Source organism: Mesocricetus auratus, unplaced genomic scaffold, assembly GCF_017639785.1.
Source record: "Mesocricetus auratus isolate SY011 unplaced genomic scaffold, BCM_Maur_2.0 Super-Scaffold_100028, whole genome shotgun sequence".
Taxonomy (NCBI): Eukaryota; Metazoa; Chordata; class Mammalia; order Rodentia; family Cricetidae; genus Mesocricetus; species Mesocricetus auratus.
Genome location: NW_024429209.1, coordinates 11309910 through 11336146, shown reverse-complemented (window position 1 = coordinate 11336146; position 26237 = coordinate 11309910). Strand labels below are relative to the sequence as shown.

General features: G+C 50.9%; 1 protein-coding gene across 1 annotated transcript; it reads right to left on the bottom strand.

The window, feature by feature from the left end:
* Window positions 1–248: 248 nt before the first annotated feature.
* Mmp9 (matrix metallopeptidase 9) lies at window positions 249–8272 on the bottom strand. Its single transcript, XM_005084984.4, has 13 exons — window positions 8087–8272; window positions 7396–7628; window positions 7051–7199; window positions 6650–6778; window positions 6371–6544; window positions 5959–6132; window positions 5390–5566; window positions 5115–5270; window positions 3329–3638; window positions 2865–3004; window positions 2463–2613; window positions 2260–2363; window positions 249–547 (listed from the first exon to the last, which is right to left on the bottom strand). The coding sequence occupies exons 1-13, from the start codon at window positions 8225–8227 to the stop codon at window positions 429–431; spliced, it is 2157 nt and encodes a 718-aa protein (XP_005085041.1). The 5' UTR covers window positions 8228–8272; the 3' UTR covers window positions 249–428.
* Between the last annotated feature and the right edge of the window lie 17965 nt (window positions 8273–26237).

Here is a 26237-nt window from a genome sequence, read left to right as displayed (position 1 = left end):
GTGAACGTGACCACGTGCATAGTAAATAAAGGTGGCTAGAGTCAGTGAGGTGGCTTAGTCAATGAAGTGCTTGCCTCAAAAGCCTGAGAAGCTGGGTTCAATCCCCACATCCCACATAAAAATGGAAGTTCAGAACCGACCCCACAACGTTCCCTTCTGACCTCCACATGTGCACGCGTGGACACACACACACACACACACACACACACAACTAAGGAGTAATCGATTAATTAAGTAGCTGGCAAAGGTTAAGGAATCGGTGTTTATTAGAAACAGTCCAACAAAAAAAGAGGAAGGAGTGAAGGGAGGGTCCAGCCGCCTCCACTCCTTCCCAGTCTCTAGAAGAGGTCACCAGTTTGTATCCAGCAAACTGGCTCCTTTCCCTCTTGGGGCGGTCTCTCTAGTGCTCTGCTGGATCGAGGAGGGCACTAGTTCTCAGGGCACTGCAGGAAGTCGTAGGTCATGTAGCCCACCTGGTCCACTTGGTTCACCTCGTCTCGGAAACTCACACGCCAGAAGAATTGGTCGTGGCAGAAATAGGCTTTGTCTGTGGCAAACAAGGAGACACAAGAAAACTGAATCCCACACTCCCTTAGAGACACAGGAACACGATTTTTTCAACCACCCCCATGGCGGTTTGAATGAAAATGGCCCCCATAAGCTCATAGGGAGTGGCACTGTAAGGAGGGGTGGCCTTGTTGGAAGAAGTGTATCACTGGAGGTGGTCTTTGAGATTCCAGATGCTCAAGCCAGGTCCAATGTGTCTCTCTCTTCCCACTGCCTGATGATCCAGATGTAGAGCTCTCAACTACCTCCATGATGATAATGGACCAAACAGTAAGCCTCTGACCTATAAGCCAGCCCCAGTGAAATGTTTTCCTTTACAAGAGTTGCCATAGTTATGGTGTCTCTTCACAGCAATAGAACCCTAACTAAGACACACCCCTCTTGGTCTTTCTACATCTTCCTGCGGTTTTTACATGATACTTCAGTTCTTCTGCTTGCCTGTGAAATGCTGGAGGGCACAGACTTTGACACCCAAAGTACTGGCAAGCCTGGCGCATGGTAGGTGTTTCACATACAGGGCACGAACTAAATCAGCAGATTAATGAATGGATTCATCCAACAATCATTCATTGGGCAAGCTCATTCATTAATCCATCCATTCAACAAATATTTACTGAGTACCAGCTTTGTGCCAAGTATGCCGAGAGGCCCGAGGAACACAGTAGAGAAATACAGACATGATCTCAAGATACAGAAAGAAATAAAAAGAAGTGAATACATAATGAGGGTCAGGTCAGTCTCTCTCTGAAATGGTGGCATTAGCACTGACGAATGAAAGACAGGCAGTGTGGTGACAGTGTAGGTGAAGCCTTCCAAAGAGGCATAAAGCCCTCCAACTGGCATAAAGGCCTTAAACTAGGAATGACCCTGATCTATTCAAAGAGCAACAGCATGAGTATGGGGAGGAGATGAGAACTTGGAAGTACACACGGGACAGCAGTCAGGCCATGTTAGCATTGGTTTGAGCTCACCCTCAGAACCACTGCCCTCCACTCCTGTTCCCTCCCCACTCTTCCAGAATATACTAAAGCTTATTGGATAGCCAGAAGGGAGGGGTATAAAAGAGATGGCTGAACCAGGTGGTGGTGGCACACGCCTTTAATCCCAGCACTTGGGAGGCAGAGGCAGGCCGATCTCTGAGTTCTAGTCTACCCTGGTCTGTATAAAGGAACCATGTCTTGAAAAGCAAACAAAAAAAAGGAGACAGCTGAAAATGATAGATTTGGGAGATCTGAGCTTTAGAATAAGCCTAAAACCGCAATGGAGTATGAGTGTTGAAAGAGTGGATAAATACAACTCTAGCTAATATCCCTGTTTTACAGATGGGGCAACTGAGGCCCCGAGAGAGGCAGTGACTTGCCCAAAGACAGCTAGAACTTGCCTCTCCGTGACCCCCAGGGCAGCCCTGTACAGTATAGGCCCTTGCTTATTGGTTATTATTCCTTTAGTAATAAAATGATAAAGGAATGAGCCTTCCCGAGAACTGTGTTCTGTGCTGGAGTTCCCGAAAGAGAAAGATATGCAAGTAATCTGGGACTTAGCTCTGACTGTGTGAACTGGAGGCGCTTTCCCTCAGTCTCCAAGAACTTTCTCTCTCCTGCTGAGAAACTGGCCAGTCGCTAAGGGAGGGAGCTCAAATGTAGGCAGCATCTCATGAAAGGACCCTCCCCTGCCAGCATCAGCAAGCCTCACCTTGGTACTGGAAGATGTCGTGTGAGTCAAAGGGCACCCCAGGGAACATCCTATCCAAGCGAGTGACACTCTGGGGATCCACCCTCTGTGTCTTCAAGTCGAACCTGCAGAAAAGTAGACAAGCTCTGAGCCCCTCCCGCCCCCACGGGCTGCGGGTGAGTGGCGCCAGGGCTCCCCCTACCGGCCGCCGCGGTTGCTCTCACCTCCACACACGCCCCTTGCTGAAGAGCAGAGCCTTCCCGCTGCTACGCGGGAGGAGCCCGGAGATCTGGGTTACCTCTGAGCCCAAACCCAACTTATCCAGACGTCTGGGACCCAGCACCGACTGGCCTGTGTACACCCACACTTGGCGCCCTACAAAAGAGAAGGGTCACTTTGGTCTGGGGACACAACATTGGAGCACAGTCTCTTTGAATGCCAGAAGGGAGAAGCCAGGGAGGCCCAGTCTCAAATGCCACTCAAGGGTCACAGCAGCCAAAATTCAATAGCCTACCCATAAGGGGGCCCCCCTTTATGTCGCGGCAGTTTCATGGGTAACACCGGGTCTCTGTGCCCTACGATGATGGGTATTGAGGAACAGATGAGCTAGAGAGGCGTAAACTAACCAGAAAAGAAGAAAATCTTCTTGGACTGAGGATCCTCAAAGACCGAGTCCAGCTTTGCAGGCAGAGCTGGCCACGTGCGGGCAATAAGAAAGGGGCCCTGCAGAGGGCTCCCTCTGCGATTCTGGAACTTCCAGTACCGGCTGAAAGAAAGGAGATAGCAGGGCCCTGAGCCTTGGCCTGGGGAGGAAGTGGGTTGAAGAGGCAGGCAGGGGGGCTGGAGAGATGGCTCAGAGGTTAAGAGCACTGACTGCTCTTCCAGAGGTCCTGAATTCAATTTCCAGCAACCACATGGTGGCTCACAACCATCTGTAATGAGATCTGGCGCCCTCTGCTGGTATGTGCAGACATACATGGAGGCAGGATGTTGTATTCATAAGAAATAAATAAATCTTAAATTAAAAAAAAAGAGGCAGGCAGGTTCCTCTCCAAGCCTCCGCTCTCATCCACACACCCATCCTGCTCACCCGTCCTTGAAGAAATACAGAGAGTCCTGGATCTCAGCAATAGCGTCGAAAATATCCACGTTGCAAGCATTGTCGGCTGGGCTCAAAGACACTGTAATGGCCTCAGAAGGGTCGGCAGTAGGGGGGTCTGTAGGGCCAGCAGTAGGGGGACCTGTAGGGCCTGCTGCAGGGGGGCCTGTAGGGCCAGCTGTGGGGCTCTTTGTAGGGTAGGTAGTAGGAGGTACGGTAGGGCACATAGTGGGAGGAGCTGTCGGCTGTGGTGCAGTCGTGGTGGTGACTGGAGGCCTTGGGTCAGGCTTAGGACCAGGACCTAAAACAAGACACTCGGTAAAACACACTAGTAGGCAATTCACCACAGCCCTGCCTGCTACTGAGCCCAGCACTGATGTCTTCTGTCTTCCCTTGAACCTGGAGGCTGGCTACAAGCAGGCCCCTCCCACATACAAGTCTAAATGTCCATACGGGTCTCTGTGAAGATATGGCCTGGGTTGTCAGAGCAGAGCAATGGGAAGAGTCTCCCTCACTCCCCCGGGTCAGAAGGGGTGAGAGTCTTGAGTGGCCACCACGTCAAACAGTGTTATGAGCATTATAAACTCTCAAGATTAAACCAGGCAGTGGTGGTGCGAGGTTTTAATCCCTGCACTTGGGAGGCAGAGGCAGGTGGATCTCTGTGAGGCTGACCTACAAAGCAAGTAGCAGGACAGGCTCCAAAGCAACACAGAGAAACCCTGTATCAAAAAAAGTAATAATAAATAAATAAATAAAAATAAACTTGTAAGATTAGCTCTTCAATATCCCCCACTATTTGACCAGGTTGGTTTCCAACTCACAGAAATCAGTCTGCCTCTGCCTCTGCCTCTGCTTCTTAAGTCCTGGGATTAAAAGTGCGTGCAAACATGCCTGGCCTGCTATGCCTTTTAAAGCTCCTTTTGGAGTTGAAGAGATGGTTGAGTGGTTAAGACCACTGCTTGCTCTTCCTGAGGATGTGGGTTCCCTTCCCAGCACCCACATGGAAGCTAACAATCTGTAACTTCCGTTCCAAGGAATCCAACATCCTCTTCCGGCTTCAGCTAGCACCACACATCCACGGCACACAGACATACACTCAGACAAGACACCCATACAGATACAAATAACTTCATCTTTAGCAGTTCCTCTGGGTCAGAGCCTTAAGTGGTCCAGGTTGGCCTGGAGCTTACTATGTATCTCAGGCTAGCCTCAAACTCGTGAACCTTCCTGTCTTAACCTCCTGAATGCTGGGGTTATAGACCTGCAACATCATACCTGACAGGTAGCCCCATTTTTTAGGGTAAATGTTGACCAAAAACAAAACAAAACAACAACAAAATCAAATGGCACTTACTACAGCCAGGCATCAATCTACTTCAGTTAACCCTATCAAAGGTTTATGAGAGGCATACTATTATCACAGATACACACACACACACACACACACACTACTTTACATAGGAGGGACCAAAGGGTGATCTGACATACCCCATTTCACCTATGAAGTAGCTGGGATGGCCCCTCCAACGGGAGATCAAACCTGGGGCCCCATGCCTGCTCAGCAGCACTCGGTGCCTACTCTAACCACTAGGCTGCACACCCAGCCCCAGGCTGGCTTTTGAACCAGGTCTAGAGTGTCTTCTCCGAGCACTCACTGGGCACCCAGGCCCTGTTCCAGATGGATATTGAGGTTCCACTCCTTCCACCCCCTCTTCGCTGGTCCCACAGCTAAGCCACATCCACCCCTCTGCTCCTCCACCTCTGTCCCCAGCCTCACCATACAGATGCTGGATGCCTCTCACGTCGTCCTCGTGCAAAGGGGAGCCCTCAAGGAAGCGATACATGGGGTACATGAGCGCTTCTGGCACTGAAGAATGATCCAAACCCAGTGCATGGCCGAACTCATGAGCTGCCACCAGGAACAGGCTGTACCCTGGAAAGCAGGCAGAGCCTAAGATGCAGCAGACAAGGCCCCAGCCCTGGCTGCTCCACCACCACGACTGCCCGGAGGTGACTCGGAACCCACCCTAGGAGCCTCAGAACGCCGCTCACCTTGGTCTGGACAGAAACCCCACTTCTTGTCAGTGTCGAAGCTCGAGGTGGTAGCGCACCAGAGGCGCCCATCTCTGCGGCCCTCGCTGGTGCAGGTGGAATACTCCTTGCCCAGGAAGACAAAGGGGAAGACACACAGCTCGCCTGCTGAGTTGCCACCAACCACAGTCGCGTCGGCTGAAAAGACCAAGAGTCAAAAATGAGCCTGGTGGGTGGGCCTAATATGGTGCCGGGGGTGGGCCAAACTAAGAGCTCGCTGGACTAGAGAATCTCCATGGCTGATTTTTGAAGCCTACAGGGCACTGTGGCGCACTGCTGAAGCCAGGAAACTCTAATGGGCAGAGCCTAGAATATGAGCCCTGGGCAGAGGCCTAAGGCCAAGCAATAAAAGGCTGTCCAAATGGGACTCACAGAGAGGAGATGTGGAGGCAGACCGTGGATGGCAAATGGGAAGAGAAATGAATGGATGGAAAAGCCATTTTTGGAGAACAACGCTGAAGGGCAGAGGGAGGCGGGGCAGAGGGGCGGGGCAGAGGGAGGCGGGGCAGAGGGATGCGGGGCAGAGATACCTCGGGTCGGGCAAAAGCCGTAGAGCTTATCCTGGTCATAGTTGGCTGTGGTGGCGCACCAGCGGTAACCATCCGAGCGACCTTCAGTGGTGCAGGCAGAGTAGGATCGGCCCTCAAAGATGAATGGAAACACGCAGGGTTTGCCGTCCCCATTGCCGTGCTCCGTGTAGAGTCCTGAGGAGACCCACGTGATTACTTCCAAGTGTGGCCCCGACTTGGGTCAAGAGTCCCAGTCATACTCTAATTTCACAGAGCAGTCTGGACCCAGAGAGGGAGAGAGAGAGACAGAGACAGAGACAGAGACAGAGACAGAGACAGAGACAGCGACCTGGCCACATAGGAATTGAAAACTAAGATTCTGAACCTTAAAGGTGGCGCCCCGCCTCTCCCCCCCTCCCCAGGGCATACTTACTCTCACTGGGGCAGAAACCGAATTTGCGGTCGGTGTCATAGTCAGCTGTAGTACTACACCAAGACGCGCCATCGGAGCGGCCATCTGTGGTGCAGGCCAAATAGGAGCGTCCCTCGAAGGTGAAGGGAAAGTGACATGGGGCACCATTTGCGTTTCCAAAGTAGGTGGGAACCACTGTAGCGAGGAGACAGAAGTCAGGACAGCTGGCCACAGGCCACTATGAGAGAAGGGAGCTGGGGCAGGGGTGGGGGCGAGGATTCAGGAAGCTCAAGATCTCACCGACGCCTTTGCCCAGAGACCACAACTCTTCATCGTCGAAGTGGGCGTCTCCCTGAATGCCCGGGCCAGGGGGGAAAGCGTGTGCCAGAAGACCATCCTTGCCGTCGAAGGGATACCCGTCTCCGTGCTCTACAGAGGCAGGTGGAGAGGAAGGGAGTCAACCAACGACAGTTGGGCTTAGACTTGGCTCTCTTTAGCGGCAGGAGACTGACAGCTGTGTCCCCCTGAACAGCGCCCCAAGCCTTGTAAGAAGGCGGTTGCAGCTCCAATTCCGCAAAAGGGGGCGGCGTCCTTTGTGCGAGCCGCGACTAGCGATTGTGGGGCAGTCAAAAAAGCTGATCTGCCGTCCCTTCTATCCGTCCGTGGTCTTCCCTCCCATGGCCCAGCCCGGGAGTTCTCACCCGCGACACCAAACTGAATGACGATGTCTGCTTCAAGGCCGTACACGCGGGTGAACGTGAGCGGTGTTACCGCGCTCCACACCGCGAAGGCGCGGGCGAAGGCGTCATCGATCACTTCCCGCGGCAAGTCTTCCGAGTAGTTTTGAATCCTGTAGGTGAAAAGCCAGAGTCGGTGTGCGTGCTGGGATCACAAATGAGAGGGGGCGGGGCAGCAGCAACACACCCAATGCTCCCGGCTTTCATAAAGTGTATAGATAGGATACCTTGACGCCTTGTCAGTCATGCGCAGGAGCCGCCTAGCCTCCAGCCCCGCCCCAACCACCTGCTTCTAGCCCAGCATCTCACCAGTATGTGATGTTATGGTGGTGCCATTTGAGGTCACCCTCGAAGGTTTGGAATTTGCCCAAGTCTGGGACACCACAGCGCGGTGCACGAATGGCCTCTAGTGTCTTGCTGTCCAGTTCACCGGTCTGGGGCAGGGACAGCTGCTTCTGAAGCAGCAGCAAAGCGGGCCGCAGGCTCAGCTTTTCTCCCTGCATCTCCGCTACCCGACTATAACCATAGCGGTACAGGTATTCCTGTGGGTGGAGGAGCAGAGACATTGCAGAGTCTGGTACCCTTTCCTAGTCCTCTGCGCCACATGCTTAGGGACTCTAAAACCAGGACACCAGGGCTTCTCACACAGCTAGAATTTCCCAACCCTGTGGATAACACAGCTCCTTCCCACCTAAGAAGATCTGAACCACCCTATCCCACAGCTCTCCTAGGGTTCACTTCCAACCTGTGCCTAATCCACGACCCTCCGAAACCACCCCCATCTCATTGCCCTAGCACACTCGAAACTGTCCGTTATTTTCACCACTGCGCAGTGAGCTCCACACTACTCCTAGTGTCTAACCGCCGGCACTTCTGTTTCTCCAGACATGCCCAATGCCACACAAATCCCGAAAGCATATTTCAAGCCCCATGATGTCTCAGGGATACCGGATGTCTTCTTGCCGGCCCTTCCCAACTCTCCGCTGAGGCATGGGTCTACCTGTGCTAGCTGAGTGTCCGTGAGGTTGCTGGTTCGCAGGTCTCTGGGGAAGACCACAAAAGTGGGCTGGCGCTGGTGAGGAGCGGCAGAGCTGCAGCCTAGAACCAGGAGTGCCAGGACCAGGGACTGCCAGGGGCTCATGGTGAAGGTGGCAGCGTCTGGCTGAAGCTGCCCTTTCGGAGATTTTTAAAGAGGCAGTAAAACTGAATCAGTAGCTCCGCCCCTCCCCTCCAGGCAGGTGCTGACTCAGGGTGTGTGTGTGTGTGTGTGTGTGTGTGTGTGTGTGTGTGTGTGTGTGTGTGTGCTGGGCTTACACCAGCCCTCCTTTCTGCCCTGCCCACAGTCCACATTGCCGAGTCAGGCAGGACCCCAGACCCACAGGAAACCACAGCACTCAGGGGAGCGGTTGGGTTTTGCAAACAGCAGAATTTGTGGGAAAGGGAAGGGGGCTGTCCAGGATGGGGGACTCACTTAGCCGTGGGTCTGAAGGCCCTAAATGGCCAGTCCGGTAGAGGACAGAAAGACGGCCTGGAATCCCCCTTTCTTGAGCTTCTGAGACACCCCCTCCCTGGCCAGAGCTCAGCCTGGAGCCCCTCCCCACACTGTCTTCTCACACACACCCCCCCCCGTGGTATCCTTGACTCAGCTTCCTCTCCTGACAGCTGGGAGCAGGCTCTTCAAGGCAGGATTTGGGGAATTCCGCTGGGCAACCCCCTCTTCAGAGGGCTGACTCCTTGGGGAAGGAAAGATGAGGCTCAGGGGCATGTGGGAACAAGCAGAAGCTTCACCCTTCCCATGAGCCTCAGGCTAGCATCCTTCCTCTGCTGTCCATAGGAAAAAAAAAACAAACAAGCAAAACGGACCCTTCCTCCCTCAATCCTTTGTCCCTATACTGCTGTAAGGATAAAATGGGACGAACACAGAAAATGCTTTTAGCACAGTGTACCTGAGGCCTCAACTGATGGTGCTGATTCCTTTAACCATCTGGAGGCCGGGTTTGGGATCAGAACAAGAGACTGGGGTCTTGGCTCTAAGACTCCGGGGTGATGAGGAGCAAACACCTTCCTCCCCCTGAGCTATGAATTCCTTGCGGACCCTTCCCCTCTTCCAGCCCCGCTCCATCTATGAAAACTTCTGCCCAGTCTCACCAATAGCCAACAGCCTCCCTGCCTTCCATCTACCCAGCCTGCCACCATGGTGAAACAGGCCTTCACATGCCTTCCGCAAGCTCTTTAGACAGAGCCTGCTATGGACCCAGATCTTCATACACTTCCGGAAGGAACGAGCCTGTGAGGTGGAGACGAGGTGTGCTCCCCAGCTTCTCTTACAGGCTTCTAACTGGTCATCTTCAGTCCTGAATTTCAGTCTTGGGTCCACCATTTCCCAACTTCACCATTTCCCAACTATGTCACCTTGGGCAAGTCATTACATCTCCAAGCCACAGTGATAATTCACTTTTTGTGATTTATTGTGTTGAACACCGTGATGTATTCCTGTAAACCTCTCATTTTCTCTTCCTTCCTTGTCTCTCTTTCTCTCTGTGTGTCTGTGTGTGTGCACGCGTGTGAGTGTATGTATGTGTAAAAATGCCATGATCTCAGCACTAGGGTCTTGCACATGCTAGGCAAACACTCAGCAGCTGAGTTGTTCGTAGCCCTTGCTTTTGTTTATTTGTTTTGGGGAGGTATGTGTATGTATGTGTACATGTGTATGCAGGGACACACATCCATGCCTACCAAGGCCAGAGGAGACATGGGCTCTTCTCCTCTGTCATCTTTCCCTCTTACTCCTTTTAACTAGTCTCACTGCACCTGGAGCTTGATGTTTTCCAGATAAGTTGGTAGCCAGCAAGCCTTAGCAACACACTCCTGTCTCTGGATCAGTCCCCATCCCCATCTCCCTAGTGCAGAGAATACAAGCATGGGTGGCCACGCCCAGCTTTACACATGAATGCTGGGGATCCGAACTCAGGTCCTCATGCTTCTGCAACACATGCTCTTACCCTGGAAGTGAGCCATTTCCCGGCTCATCCTTGGTTTATTGAGGAAAGACCCTACGAAGTAGCTCAGGTCTGTATTGAGCTCCCACCTCCTGTACTGTAGGTGTGCACATCACGCCTGGCTTACGAGGCTGATTTAGTGAGTAACCCTGGCTTTTGGGGGACAGGAAGCTTCAGCTCAGAGCAGTCAAGGGAACTGCCTGTGATCATACTGTGAGTTAAAACAGAGAGCCAGGATTCAAGCTTTGGGCAGTCTGACTCTGAGGCCTTTCGCCTGCACAGGGACTGAGCAGATCTGAGTACAGATGAAAGAAATGGGTGGGCTTCCAGGGCCTTCAAGTCGGCACCTTTCTCCTGTGATCCCCTGCCACCTTCCTGCAATGAGGACATAGGCTCAGGACTTTGAGGGTTCACAGGGATCCAGGCAACTATATTACAGACTTGGAGTGTGGGGTCAAAGAGCAATACAAGATTCGAAATGGAGCCGGGCGGTGGTGGCGCACGCCTTTAATCCCAGCACTCGGGAGGCAGAGGCAGGCGGATCTCTTGTGAGTTCGAGGCTGGGCTGGACCGATAGCCTCCAAAACAATACAGAGAAACCCTGTCTCGTAAAAACCAAAAAAAAAAAAAAGATTCGAAATGGAGACAAAATAAGAGGGCCTCTCTTCATCAAGGCAGCAGAAAGGGACTTCAGACAAATCTGTGAAGTAGCTCCATCTTGCCAGCGATTTGATGAGGATGTCATATGTATGGATGCCACGTCCATGGATTATTCCATGTCTGTGTTAGATGTCATATCTATGTGTGTGTGTGTGTGTGTGTGTATATATATACGTATATATATATATATATCTTATACATATTGTATGTCACAGCTATGCCATGTGTCATATCTGGCATCCTTGTCATTTTTTTTTGAGACAGGGTCCCACTACGTAGCCCCGCCTGCATATAACTTGCTAATATGGATCAGTCCGTCCTCAAACTCACAGAGATCCTCCTGTCTCTGCCTCCTGAGTGATGGGATTAAAGGTATGTGCCACCACACCCAGTAAGCTTGGCACTCCTGATACTTGGGGCTGATGGTTTCTTGTTTGGGGACATCCCTGGTCACTGCAGTGTGTCTAGAGGTGTCCTCAGCCTCTCTTCCTACTAAACGCCAGTAGCACCACCTCTGCCAGTTGTAACAGCCAGCAATGTTGCCAAATGTCCCCTGGGTGAGGGGGAAGGAAGAGCCTCTGGTGTGTGTTGATTTTTCTCTGTAAATGGTCCAAAAGTTCCATCAAATACTCAACCATCGGTGATGATCCTCAGTTTATTGTCGTAGTTTTTTGCTTTTTGTTTTTCCAGACAGGGTTTCCCTGTTTAGCCCTGAGTATCCTGGAACTGGCTCTGTAGACCAGGCTGGTCTGGAACTCACAGAGATCCACCTGCCTCTGCCTTCCAAGTGCTGGGATTGAAGGTGTGCGCTTGATCACTTGATCCTCACATCTTTTGTCTTGTTTTGTTTTGTTTTGTTTGTTTTTTCAAGATAGGGTTTCTTGCAGTTTTTGGAGGCTGTCCAGGAACTCTCTTTGAAGACCAGGCTGACCTCGAACTCACAGAGATCCGCCTGCCTCTGCCTCCTGGGATTAAAAGCATGTGCCACCACCTCCCAGCGATCCTCAGATCTTTAATGACTGCTCAACTTATCTGATCCCCAATACTTGGAGAGTGAAAGCGAGAGGATCAGAAGTTCAAAGCTAATCTCTGATACATAGCAAGTTTGAGGCCAGGCTGGGCTACATGAGACTCTGTTTATAAACAAACAAACAAATAAATAAATGAAGCTGGTCGGTAGTATCACACATCTTTAGTCCCAACACTCAGGAGGCAGAGGTGGACAGATCTCTGTGAGTTGAAGGCCAACCTGGTTTACAGAGTGAGTTCTAGAACAGCTGGGGCTACACAGAGAAACTCTGTCTCCAAAAACCAAAAAAGTAAGTAAGTAAATAAATAAATCCATTCAACACATTTTTTTAGTTTTATGAGCCAGACATTGTGCTGAGAAGTGGGCTCTATCTTGGCACTCAGGCATCAGAGGAAGGTGGATAAGAAGTTCAAGAACATCCTTGGTTGCATAGCAACTTCTAACCCAGCCTGGGCTACTTGAGACTCTAGTTAAAAAAAAAAAACAAAGGAAAAGGAGGAGGAAGAAAAGGAGAAAGAAAGTGAACTAGTGGTTATCATTTTGTCCCCCTGCTTGTTGGGCTGAAAGCCCAGCAGAAGAGAGATTGAATAAATAATCAGTCACTAGAGAGCCAGTGAAATGACCTTTACCTAAAGAACCTTGTCACCAAGCGTGAGAACCTGAGTTCATCCCACGGACTCAATGGTAGAAGAGAACCAGCTTCTACAAATTGTTCTCTGACCTCCAAGTTCCAACTGTGGCACATATACACCCATACCCGAACATGCACAGATAAAATGTAATAAATGATTTGTGTGTGTGTGTGTGTGTGTGTGTGTGTGTGTGTGTGTGTGTACTGCTGTGCTTTGAGGCAGGCTCTTACCGGTAACTATGGCTGGTGTGAAGCTCCCTGGCCTCAGACTCACAGTCCTGCTTGCCTCTGCCTTTTGAGTGTTGGAGTTAAAGATACGCACTGCTGTGACTGGTTAGAAAAAATTTTTTTGAAAAAATAGAGTTAACAGAAATACAAATCCCACAAATGGAGGTGTATCTATCTACTCCAATTTCACCCACAATGCAGATGAGGAAACTGAGGCCCAGCACAGTCACAGAACACGACAGAAAGAGCGCAGGACAATAGGAGCTCTCACTCTGGGACTGGACTGCCTAAGTTCAAGTTTTAGCTCATTGTGTGACTCCAACCTAACATTTTCCCCATCTGTAAAATGGTGCTAATAGCAGTGCTTCCTATGAGGTCCTGCTGTAGTGTTGCCTAGCACACTGTGTAAGTAATGGTTACCCCTTCTCGGCTATGCTTGCCTTCAGGATTTATGGTGCTTACCAACTGGGAAGAAAGCACCCACTGGGAACCCCAGGGCTTGGAGTTCATCCAAGCTCTCCTCTCCCCACCTCCAACTTCCTCCTTTACCACCACCTACACACGAGCGTGCGCGAGCACACACACACACACACACACACACACACACACACCCTGCTCAGCAACCCCCATCAAAGGGAACTTGGGGAAAGCTTGGTTTTCAACACAACCATAGCAGGAAGCGGTTCTGGTTACCACATCCCCTTCCCCACTTCCTTAGCTCCCCCTAACACTACAACAGAGTTTAGCTAAGGACCCAGGAAAGGAGGCAAAGGACAGGAAATGCCCTCCTAGTACAACCCTGACCCCATGAACCTCTGAACATATCACCTGGAATCTATGTTTGGACTCTGAACCCCTTACACTACCGTGGGGACAGGACTAGACCTGGAGTCCTGAGTCACTGGCTAGGTGACACAGCCCCAGACAGCCTCCACAGCAGGGCCAACCTCAGAGATGAGGAATGGTACCCTGTGTCTAGCACGGGGGAATTCCAAGTCTGCTTCTCCCAGACTTGCTGGAGAGGATCGGGGAAGGTAGGCCTGAGAGGCTCCGGCAGGATGTGAAGGAGACAAGTGCCCTGTCTGGGGTGAAACAGGTGTCCCCATGAAGTGCATCACTGGATCCCACCTTCCCACAAGCATCCTTCCTGGCCCCGGCCCCAGGCTGGGGCAATTCCCCTGTGCTGACTCCTAGATTCCTTTCTGACGCTAAGTCCCGCCTCCCTCTGCCTTGCCAGTGCTTAGCCTCTTGCATATAGAAGTCAGAGTCCTGGCTTTGGAACCAGACCTCTTGGCTTCAAACTCCAGCTCTTACCACTTACTGGCCGGGTGACCTCAGGCAGGTCACTTTGTCTCTCTGTAACTCTAGTGCTTCATCTGTGAAATGGGGGAGCACTGGGGTGCAGCTCAGTGGTGGTTATGTGCTCTGCTTGCTGAAGGCCCTTCAAGGGCCTGGTTCCCAGGGGTCTACTTCAAAGATCAAAGTAAGCATTCTGGGAGACTATACGCTGCAAATCTTTAACACAGTGATTGACATGTGGCATGCATGAAAGGAGGCACGGGGGAGGATGTGATGATTCTTTTCCTCTAATGCTCTCACCTCATTGCTACAAATAAGCATTCATTCATAATTCCATTTTAGAGATGAGAAACCAGAGTTTGCTCAAGTCCACACTCCCTGCAAGGGACTTGGGCCAGCCCTGACACCAGTACCCCAACTTTCTCCCCAGAGTCTGCATGTGACCCAGTAGGCCTTGGTCTGAAGTCATTCTAAATCTGTGCTCATGGGCACCAGACAGTCTCCCTGGCACTGTCACAGGCCTCCGCACACCACACCCACACCTTAGGGTAGATCCTCACGAGGTCCCATCTGAATCTGTGCTTTCGAGGCCCTTGACACTCACTGGAAGCAGTATAAACTACTTCCAATGTGACAGACTCAAAGCCCAGAGAAGTGCTTTGTTGGTTTTGTCTTGCTTTTTTGGCACAAAGTCCCATGCAGTCAGGCTGACCTCAAAGTCACTATGTAGCTGAGAATCACCTTGAATTTCTGATCTTTCTCGCTCCATCTCCCCAATGCTGGGGTTTCAGGTGTGCACCACACACCCTGATTTATGCAATCAATGTTCTGGGGCTTGATGCATGCCAGAAAAGCAATCCACCAATAAGCCACACCCCCCACTCTTTGTATTTCTGAGACAGGGACTTGCTATACAGCCCAAGGTGGCTTTGAACTTCTGGTTCTCTTGCTTGTGCCTCCGGAGCTGGGGGATTACAGGCATGTGTCACCAAGCCTGGCTCAGAGAAGTGTTTAAATTGCTCATTGTCCTCCAGTGTGACAGGGCTCCTGCCTCAGCCTTCTGACTCTAAATCCCATGCTAAAATCGGGTCACTGGTTCAGGCAAGAAGGAAGTCAGCAGGGGGAAGCATCTGGGTTGGGGGTGGGTGGCAGAAGCCAGGCTGAAGGGGGTTAAGTCTAGGAACCAACAGTGGGTATATTTGGCTGGGCTCTATAGAAAACAAGAATGAGGGGAGGGGAGGGAAATAAAAAGGAGAGAGTCAGGCAGCTTAAGGCCTGAGGGTCTTGTTCTCCGGAAGAGATGATGTTGAGCGTGGAGAGATGATGCTGGGGACAGGGAGAGGAGGGTAGTGGTGACACCCATTCCTTCTGCATTAGATTCCCTGCTGACAGTTAAGAATATGCTTGGGGTCTCAGCCAAGCAGGTGCAGTCTCAAAATACACATTTTAAAAGTTGCTTTTGGTATTTGGGAGGGGAAAAAAAAACAACCCTTAAAATGGCCAGTGTGCAAAAAGTCCACCCTCAGTTGCATTTCCTTCCATGGTCATTCCACGGTTTAGTGCTGCTGTTTAACTCTGGGTGACATCTGGAAAGGGCACTGTGACTCCTGTGATCTCAGCATAACCTAAACCCGGCTGTTCACAGTGGCCTCAGTTTGAGGGAAGTGTAATCCCTCCAAATCCAAGGCTAAACATCCAGCGGGGCTCAGCTGAGGGGACGAAAGAGGAAAAGACCCTGCAGCATAATTCAGGAGGGGGGGCTACACACAGCACACAGATTTTGCCCCATTCCAAACCCAGGTTGAGCTCTCTTCCTGTTCAGGAGTCCCCAGTGTCCTGCAGCAGCTGCTCCTGGGGACATTTAGCAAAGCAAACCCTCACCTGTCCCAACCCTGACAGTCCTAGTGGAGGCCAGAAATCTTTGTCATTCGTTCGTTCATTTTTGTGGAGCTGGGGATTCAAAGCCATGGCCTTTGCAAGCTTTCTACCAGTGAGAGAGCCTGTCTCTGTCGGCCCCACCCCTACAGTCTTAACACGTGTACCAAGCCATTCTGGTGCCTGAAAGCTCTGCTTTCAAGCAACTTCATCCCTACACTGAGTGGGAAGGGTTTTGACCTCATTTCCAGATGGGGAAACTAAGGTCAGAAAATAAAGCCAATTGCCCAGTTAACTAACTAATGCTAACATTGGCTGCCAATCTAGGCTTTGTTTTTACCATAAAGCTGATATTCTCCATGCTACTGATGGAGAAGACAGTCAAGTATTTCAGGAGCCCTGGCCACTCAGAACTGGTTCTTGAGGGTTCAAGAGTCTGGGTGCAACACTAGGGTGCTAGGTACCAGGGAAGTTCAAAGTCACATGCAGGAATCTGTCCGTATGCTGAGAGCCCGCACTGTGCTGATGTGGTCCAGTCTTCACTCCAGGAGACCCCTGAAGGCTGCACCACTAGGCATGCACCCTGAGCTGAACAGACTAAGAACACAGGTAGAGCGTATGTCTTGTGGGTAGTGCTGCTTGCACAACGGTCTTCACTCTTTTGTGTCAGTGCTGGGAATAGAACCCATGGCCACACACTCTACAGACTAGTGCTCTGCCACAAGGTACCACCCCTCCACACACAGCCTTCCCACCTGGGTCTTTCTTTTTGGCTAGTGGTGTCCATGTTTCATCAACCCCTCTGACTTAGGTAGTCTGGAGCACAACCTGGGTGGGAAGTTCCTCCAGTGATTCTGGCAGTCACCTCTGAGAACACAGCTACACAACCCTTCCCCCACATGTAAGAGACTACGCATGCATCAGTATTGTAACAACTCCAGGTTTGCATCAGAGTTTATCAAGGCTGGGGACATTTTTTTAAAAATAAAGACCAGGGTCTCACATGCAGTCCCTGATGGTCTGGAGTTCCCAGGTTGGCCTCCCGTCAGACTCACAAAGGCACACCTGTCTTAGCTCTGGAGTACTGGGATTAAAGGCGTGGGCCACCGCACAGTGCTCTTGACTGCGGACTTTAAAAACGTAAAAAGATCATGATTCAGTAATCAGTGGGGTCCGGAAATGGGTGTTCGCAAGATCCCTGTATGTAGAAATGACAACAGGAACAGCCTCCCCCTTCCCGGCTGAGGAAACCCAGAGATGTTCAGAGACTCCCCGCCCTCTCCCCACTATACCCCCCCAAGATAGCTGAAGCAATTGAAACACCGCCAGGAAGTATCCAGAACCAATTTCCGCAGCGCTTCCTCCCCTGTGCTGCGGAGCCATTGCTTCAAAGCACAGGCTCTAAAGAGCACACGCCGCCCTCCCCACTGCGGTGCCGCAGAGCCCGGGGGCTGCGGCAGACCGTGCCAGCTCCGAGCCGCTCCTGCTCCCGAATCCCGAGACACCTTCATTTAGATATATCTGCATATATTTGCATACTGGGCTCCAGCGCCGCCCTTCCCCCCGCCCTCCAACCCCACCTCTGCCGCGTGTTAGAGGAAAAGAAAACTAATATATTCACAAAGCCTGCTGAGACGTGTTCGAACCTGAACTTCACGCAGCGCTGCGACTTTGATACACCTGAAGGGGCCTGCGGGGGCGGAAAGAAGCGGGAGGATGGTGCGGGAAGGCTTGTGACCGCGAGAGAGGCCTGAGGCCTGGAAGCAGCGGGTTCATCCTGCTGCCAAGGATGGACTACGCGGAATTTCTCTAATAAGATGGGGCGCTGGGGGCTTCCCCCTTTCAAGGGCCTAAGTCAGGGCCCTGGCTTGGAGGCCACCCAGAAGGTTCTCCCAATACCAGTCCAGAGCAACAGGTGAAGAAGGCCAGTTAGGTAACCACCTGAGGCAGGGGGCTGAGATCTAGCAGATCTGGAATTGAACTGTGTGACCTTGAGTTAATTATAACTTTCTCTCCTCAAATACGAGTTTATTCCTACAAAAAAGGAGGATGGGGGAGTGGCCAGTAAAGCCTCTTGCTTGCCTCCAAGCCTGATGACCTGAGTGCAATAAACCCCAGACCCACAAATGATAGCAGAGAACGGCCTTTGTGTGTGTATGTGTGTGTGTGTGTGTGTGAGAGAGAGAGAGAGAGAGAGAGAGAGAGACAGAGAGAGACACAGAGAGAGAGAGAGAGAGAGAGAGAGAGAGAGAGAGAGAGAGAGAGAGAGAGAGAGAGAGAGAGATTCTGTGTAACCCTAGCTGCCATGGAACTCAAAAGAGAGCTTGGCTTCCCAAGTGCTGGGATTAAAGGCATGCGTCTCTCCTGTCCCCACCGCCCACCTCCTCTCCACCCTACAGAGAACTGACTTCTTGCTGACTGCTTCTGACCTCCACCGGTGTGTTATGGTGTGCTCCGCCACGCATGCTACACACAATAAACACATAAATAAGAAGCGAGCTAGGTGTGGTGACACACACTACTATTATCCCAGTAGAGGCAGGAGGATCAGGAGCTCAAGGTCATGGCTTGGCTACACATAGGATCCATGGCCAGCCTGGGCTACCTGAGACCCCGCCTCCTCTAGTAAAATCCATGGGTGGGGGTGCAGCTTTTAAATTCCCTGTGTGGTGAGAGGGACCATGTCTTCACCAGACCCTTGTGAGGTTGGGAAGGAACTGCTTGCTAACAGTCTTGTGAGCAGCGCCCTCAAAGCTGATAGTTGGAGCAATGGAACTCGCCTGGAAGTCCCAGCACTGAGGAAGCTGAAGCAGGAGTGCCTAGGTTGAGCCGAGGGACTCAAAACCAGCTGGCGTCGCACAGTGAGACTCCCGTGCTCAAGAACCGAACACACGGAGTTTCGCATCTCTGAAGACAACACCACCGTTTATTGTGACTGTATCTGCTCACTGGCTTGTGACTGAGGAATCTAGATAGAAGGCACAGAGCCTGTTTCTTCCTCTTCTCAGTGACCGCTTCACCCATTGACTAGTCAGCTGGTGGCTGGTGACAGACTGGGAGGCTCGGTGAGGTTTTGTTTACATTTCTGGACATGTTAATCATGCCTTTTATTTTCTCTGTTTTATGAGGCCTCCGCATCCGGGACTTCTAGGCCTATAGTGGAACTGCCCCTCCCAGATTAGCTGGATCCCAGAGAGAATAATTGGCCTGCAAGCACCCTGTAAATGGAGAGACAAGCCAATCCCCAGAGTCCACGCTGCTTAAGACTCCTCCCTACACTTCTGACTCTTGCAGTTCAGCGTTCTTCCAGGCCCAGACACTGGGCAAGTAGGCTAACTCCTGGAAACCAGACCTCAGTGAAATTATTCAAACTAGTCAGCCCTGGGCTGCAGTGTAGCTCAGTGGTTAGAGTGTTCTCCTAGCATGGACCTAGGTTCAGTCCTCAGCATTGTCTCCTCCTACACACACACACACACACACACACACACACCCTATCCAACACAGATTCCACAACCACTGTGGTGTCTCACTCCTGTAATCCCAGCATTCAGGAAACTGAGGCAGGAGGATTATCAAGACTCTTAAGGCAGCTTTGGCTAGACAGAAGTACTCTTGGTGTTCCCTGGGTGGCCCTCTTGGAAACTGTAAATAGCAATCTCTCTTATTTCCCCTTTCTCTACTCTTTAATTTTTATTATTATTTTGTTTCTGTTTTTCAAGACAGGATTTGTCTGTATAGCCTTGGAACTTGATCTGTAGACCAGGCTGACCTCAAACTCACAGAAATCTGCCTGTCTCTGCCTCCCACATTCTGGGATTAAAGGTGTGTGTCAACACCGTCCAACTTTTATTATTATTTGGTTTTTCGAGTCAGGGTTTCTCTGTAGCTTTGGAGGCTGTCCTGTAACTCACTCTGTAGACCAGGCTGGCCTCAAACTCACAGAGATCCACCTACCTCTGCCTCCCAAGTGCTGGGATTAAAGCATGTGCCACCAACACCTGACTACTTTTTTTTTTTTAAGGCATTCTTTTCAACTGGCCTCACTGCTTCTGTTAAATCCAAAACCCTGGGTTCATTTTAAGCCCCTGGGTTCTTGACAGGGCCAACCTAAAGACTGGGCTCATTTAGACCCACTGCCTCCTGTTCCCAGTATTTGAGGGAGGGCCTACTCCACAGGCTCTCAGTGGGTTCCCAATCCCAAGCAGAAGCTTCCGGTTCTGGTAAAGTCTGGGCCTGGAGCTGGCATGATGCCACCTGTGCTGTAGTCCTTTGACTAAGGCAGTCACAAAGAACAGGAAGTGTATAGCCCGTTTCTTCACGGAAAGAGAACCCTAGAGCCTTCAGCTGTCTTTGATCTTCCAGGGCTGGAGAGGGAGCTTCCCACTGGACACCCCCAAGTGTTTGTAGGATACAAACGTGTGGCTGGACTAGCGCCTTAGGATGCTTTCCCTCGGGTGCTCAGTCCTGGGGTACCCACTGTATTTACTCAGATGCAGAGTCCTTCCAGGTTGTCTAGACTCATGTTCCAATCGCACTTTCTGATGCCCATTCTACCCAAGTCTCAGCTCATTTGCCAGGCCTGGCCCCTCAAGCCTTCGCATCACTTCTAGGAGCCCCTGGAAACCTTCCCATCACATTCTCGTTTGCTTGAGCTAACTAGAAACAGGTTTGATGAGTGCAGCTGAGGGTCCCGACTGAGACAAGGACCGATCTCTTCCTTCTGCTCAACCCAAGTGACTGCTTCCTGCCTCCTGGAACATCCCCTGAGGTTTCCGTGGTGTCCCAATGTGATCTGAGCCCTCCAGCTCCCTCCTGTGTCTTACCCCACAGGTCTCCTCCCTATCTTTGTCCCTCGAATAATAACAGCCTGGACAATCCTCTTAAACCATCCACTCTGAGTTTATACATTTGCTGGGGTTGCTGTAGCAAAGCCCCATAACCTGGGAGACTTAAGCAGCAGACCTTGGTTGTTGGATTCTTTGGAAACCTCCCATCTTGTCCTTCAGTGTCTTCACATGCTCTTCCAGTGTGCCCGAATTTCCTCCTCTTAGGGACATCAGTCCCAGTGGATTAGTGACTAACCTAGTGACCTCATTTCAAATTAATTACCACTTTAAAGACCCTATTTCCATATGCAACCCACTGGAAGGTGCTGGGGGTTAGGTACCTAACATGTACATTTGGAGGAGACACCCTTCTTCCTCTATTCTCACAGCTGCTCCCTGAGCCTCAGCCCTCCCTTTTTCCCTGTTTCCCTCGGGCTCATCCCCTGAGCACTCAGCACCCTTAGTCCCAGGTTCACACCCTTGGTCAGTAATTCCTGCCCATGCCCTGAGAGCTTCCAGAGTTCTCCACTGCCTACAAAATAACTCTGGACTCCCTAGCCTGCCATCCAAGGCTTTGGAGAGTCTGGTTCCAACCTGTGTTTAAATCATGATGGCAATTAGGGACAGAGGGGGAAAAGACTGTAACTGGTCTGGCCTTTCTGCTCAAAGTGTAGCTTGTGAACCCACAGCAACATTGTTGCATTGGAGTCTGTCAGAAATGCAGAAGCCCACCCCTGCACTTGGGAGGTGAAAGGGGTAAATTAAACTCAAAGGCTTCACTTCCAATAATTTAGAAATAAAGGACCAGACCCTCACTCAGCCCCTGCTTTAGCAGCCATGACAAGCTACAAAAAAGACACGTAGGCCTCTGACACAAGGAAACTCCAGATCCTCTGGCCTCCTGGAGTCTAGGGCCAAAACTGAACACAAAGAAACTCCAGACCACCCCCCCAGCCTCCTAGATGTTGGTTTTCTGGGAACTGTTTGACCACAAAAGAAACTCCAGGGGAGACCAAAACCTTCCCTGTAGTCTCCAGGATATAGTTCTGAAAACTATTGGTATCTACGTACAACAGGCCACCTGCAGGTAACAAGACAATGCCATAGAAACTATAGAATGTTCCCTCTCAGCACTGACCAATGAAAATAATTGGTACACAGGTATTTCATGCCAAAATATGACTTTGAGAAATTCTCCTGGTTATTCCCAGATGTCAACCAATCAGAAACCAACCTGTACCTAGTGATGTAATACTGTAACTTTTGTCTATAAAACCAAACAGTAGACAGGGAACTTCTAGAGGCTGCTGGGACAGCTAGTCAGACGGGGTCCCTGTCATAGGTGGATGAACAATCATTAAATTTTGCTTTTGCAGTTTAGTGGGTCTGTCTTCCTGGTGGTCTCTGGGGACTTTGCAACTTGGGCACAACAGGAGGCAGAGTCAGGCAGATCTCTATGAGTTCGAAACCAGCCTGGTCTACAAGAGCTAGTTCCAGGACAGGCTCCAAAGCTACACAGAGGAACCCTGTCTCAAAAAACCAAAAAAGAAAAAGAAAGAAGGAAGGAAGGAAATAAATGTAGAAGCCCAGCTACCCCCGGAATCTGCTTTACAGGCACAAGCTCCCTAGGTGATGGGTAGCTGGTGGAGGCTGGGCTGGTGGAGGACTGGGGTTGTAGCTCAGTGTTAGAATGCTCGGCTAGTATGTGTGAGGCTGGGGGTTCACTTTCCAGGAATTGAGATGCTCTACAAAAAGAACACTGAACAAACTAATGACCTTGCCTTCCTATGGCTCTGTTTTTGTTGTTTGTTTTTGAGACAGGGTTTCTCTAAATAGCTTTGGAGTCTGTCCTGGAACTAGCTCTGTAGACCAGGCTGGTCTCAAACTCACAAAGATCCGCCTGCCTCCGCCCCAGATCCTATAGCTCTTAAGAACTCAAACTTGTAAGCATCAGTACCCGAAAAGAGTGGCCGAGATGGCCCCCATCAGCAACACTCACTGAGCCTCCGCCCAGTGCCAGGCTGGGTCCAGGCAGGGTGCTGGTGTAGCGATTGGAAGGGGCTGTGAGCTTTGCCCTAGAGGAGCTTGAAAACCAGCAAGGGAGACAGAACAAGGCGATGGACTGATAGGCCAGGCTACAAGCCAAGGCCTGCCCACCAGCACTCTACTCCCCACGGAACACAGAGCCGCCCCCCCCAGCTGCTGGGTACTGGCACTCTACTCCTTCTTACGTGCCTTCCCACACCTCCCTCACCCTCCCACTCCGTCTAGCTGTTTTATTTATTTCTTAGATTTCAACCGAATCAGCATTCTTCCAGAAAAATCCCGCTGACCAACCCAATCTGGGAAGGGGACCTCTTCCCTGCTCCCATGACTCCTCTCAACCCACCACTTCCCTTATTGTGGCATTTTGTTCATAGTCCAGAGAGAATTTCCTGTTTGTCCCTCTCTCTCTCTCTCACCACCAAGATAGAGACTGTTTGCTGTGTTTGGGGCATTTACAGAATTTCTTAAATAAAGAAACACTATACGAACAGCAGTCTAGTTTCTTATATGTGTCTGTTTAGAGTCTGCATGTGTGGCCACATGAGTATGGGGTGTGTCGGTGCAGAGGTGTGTGCATGAGTGCCCCAGTGCCTGCATGCCACAGTGCGAGCATGGAGGCCAGGAGGCAGCCCTCGGAGTTCAGCTCCCTTCCCACCATGTGGCTCCAGAGGATGGTCAGGTTGAGCTTTGCAGGGGGCACCTTTACCCTGTCTTGACAGCACCCTCTTTCTTTAGGTCGTCTGACATACCAGGCACTATCCTAGATTTTTATTTAAAAATTCATTTAATCCTCGTAGCTACCCAGTGACCTGGGTGCTGTTATTTCCCCCATTTCCCAGATGTACAAACGGAGGCACAGAAAAGTTTGGTAACAGCTAATAAATTGCAGGGTAAGATTCAAACCCAAGTTCCAGTAGAAGAGGAGGTGGTGACGACTGTGAGAAGTCAGAAGTTAGGGGAGTCTTCCACAGGAAGGTTTTGAAGATTGAATAGGAGTTTTCTGTATGGAAAAGAGGAGCAAAGACGGACAACTTTAGCAATCTCCAATCCAAGTCCACCTGTCATTGCCACAGCCTTCCCTGCAGGGCAAATGAAAGGCAACTGGCCACACCCCCAGACTCTGGCAGCCCAGGCTCTGACGGGGCAAATGTCTCAGGGCAAAATGAATACCTGGTCCAGTTTCAGCCTGTGTCACCCATGAGCAGGACAGGGCAGGGCAGGGTATGAATCCTGGAGTGAGACATACAGCCTTCCTTCCTCTTGCCCCAAGGATCAGGCTCTCTAAGAGGTGAGCGTCTTTCTTCCAGGGCACTAGTACCTCTGCCAGGGGCATCTTCAGACAGGTGTGGGTCCAGAGCTGACCTGGAGCCTTCAAGGGTCATCAAGAATGTCCTGTGGAAGCCGGGCGTTGGTGGCGCACGCCTTTAATCCCAGCACTTGGGAGGCAGAGGCAGGCGGACCTCTGTGAGTTCGAGGCCAGCCTGGTCTACAGAGCGAGTTCCAGGACAGCCTCCAAAGCCACAGAGAAACCCTGTCTCGAAAAACCAAAAAAAAAAAAAAAAAGAATGTCCTGTGGCTCTACAAGTCACAACCCAATCAAGCTGTCCTTGTCAGTTTGACCCTGGGACTTAGGGAGTACCCCCCCCAAGATGGGTCTGCAGGGACCCTGGGCTGTGTATAAATCAGATGGGAAGAGCTCCGTCTCCCTGACTTACTGCTGGGAAAGAGGCTGTGAGGAAGAAAAGCAAGCCTGGCCAGGCCTGGGCTGGGCTCTCTCGAGTGGAGCCAGTTCTCCCATAGTGAGACCCCAGCCTCGGCTCTCCTGTCTGCTGTCTCAGCATTGAAAGGCAATCCTCCATCTCTCCCTCCTCTGTTGTGGAATATTACTTTAACTATTTAAAGATGAGTTACATTTGTCTAAGTCAGGAATATTAAGTTAACCATGTAAAGATATGTTACATTTGTTTATGCTACATTTGTCTAACTATGTAAAGATATGTTAACTATGTAAAGGTGTGTTACATTTGTTTATGCTACATTTGTTTAACTATGTAAAGATGTGTTGCTGCTTTACCTTGACCGCCTACAGCACCTGATTGGTCTAATGAACAGCCAATAGCTAGACAGTAGAGGGATAAGTGGGACTGGGGGGCAGAGAGAATAAGTAGGCGAGAACAAGAAGGAAGGAGAGAAGAAAGAGAAAGAGAAGGAGACACCTGTGGTCAGGCACCACCAGCCAGCCATACACGGAATAGGACATACAGAATGAAAGAAAAGTAGCTGGGTGGTGGTGGCACATGCCTTTAATCCCAGCACTCCAGAGTCAGAGGCAGGCGGATCTCTGAGTTCAAGACTAGCCTGGTCTACAGAGCAAGTTCCAGGACAGCTTCCAAAGCCACAGAGAAACCCTGTCTCGGAAAGAAAAGAAAAAAAGAATGAAAGAAAGAAAAGTAAAAAGCCCTGATGCAGAACATAGATGGAGAGAAGCAGGCTAAGCAATAAGAGCTAGTGGGAGAGCATAAGACCAAGCATTCATAACTAATAATGAGTCTCCACGCCATGACTTTGGGGCTGGTGGTCCCGAGAAGGCCTGCTACACTCCTCTTCGCTCTTGGTTCTGGAAACCTTAGTAAGGCCTGAACTCAGGGCCTCGGGCATCCTAGAAAAGCTTCTGCCAATGAGCTATATCATCACACATACACCCTTTAGTGTATGTGTGGGGGGTCTCATGTAGCACAGGCTGGCCCACACACCCATTGTGTGTGGGGTCTTATCTAACACAGGCTAGCCCATGCACATCCCTTTAATGTGTATATAAGGGGAGATGTCTCAGGAGCTGGCCTCCAACTGGCTGTGAAGCTAGATCCCTGGTCTTCCTGCCTCCATCTTCTAAGTCCCAGAATTCCAGGTATTTGCCACTACACCAGGCTTTCTCAGATCCCTTTTTCAAATTTTATTTTGAGTTAGACTCTCTCTAAGTTGCCTGACTGACCTTAAACTGCTTAGGTAACACAAATGGGCCAGGAAGATTTTCCTGCCTCACTCTGCTGAGTAGCTGGGACGGCAGCCACAGGCCACAGGCCAGGCCTCAGAACACCTTTACCAAGCTCTTTCTGACTATCAGGCTCAGAGCCAGGCTCTGATCTCAGAGGATGATAAACGGATGTAGGACACCCACAGTCACAGACATTTACAGTGTTCTCTGTCAGAGCCACAGAGGAGACCACATCCGTCCTGTTTATCACTGCGGTACCACAGCCACGAGATTAGGAGGTGCTCAGTGAACACGCTCACATGTGTGCACAGGAGTGACGAGGGTTGGTATGTATAAGAGGCAGAGGAGCCACAGGTGCTGCCCTGCCGGTCCCTCCCTTTCCCTCTCCTTCTCCCAGGACAAAGCAGCACCCCTCTAGGAAGAAGCCCAGGGAGCAGGACACACTTCTTGTCCCTGCCAGCACTCCCAGCTGTGTTTAGAATGAGCAGGATGGCAGGGGTGGGGCGGGCGGGCGCTGACTCAGAGGCCATGGGATCCATGGGTCATTTCAGTGTTAAACTGA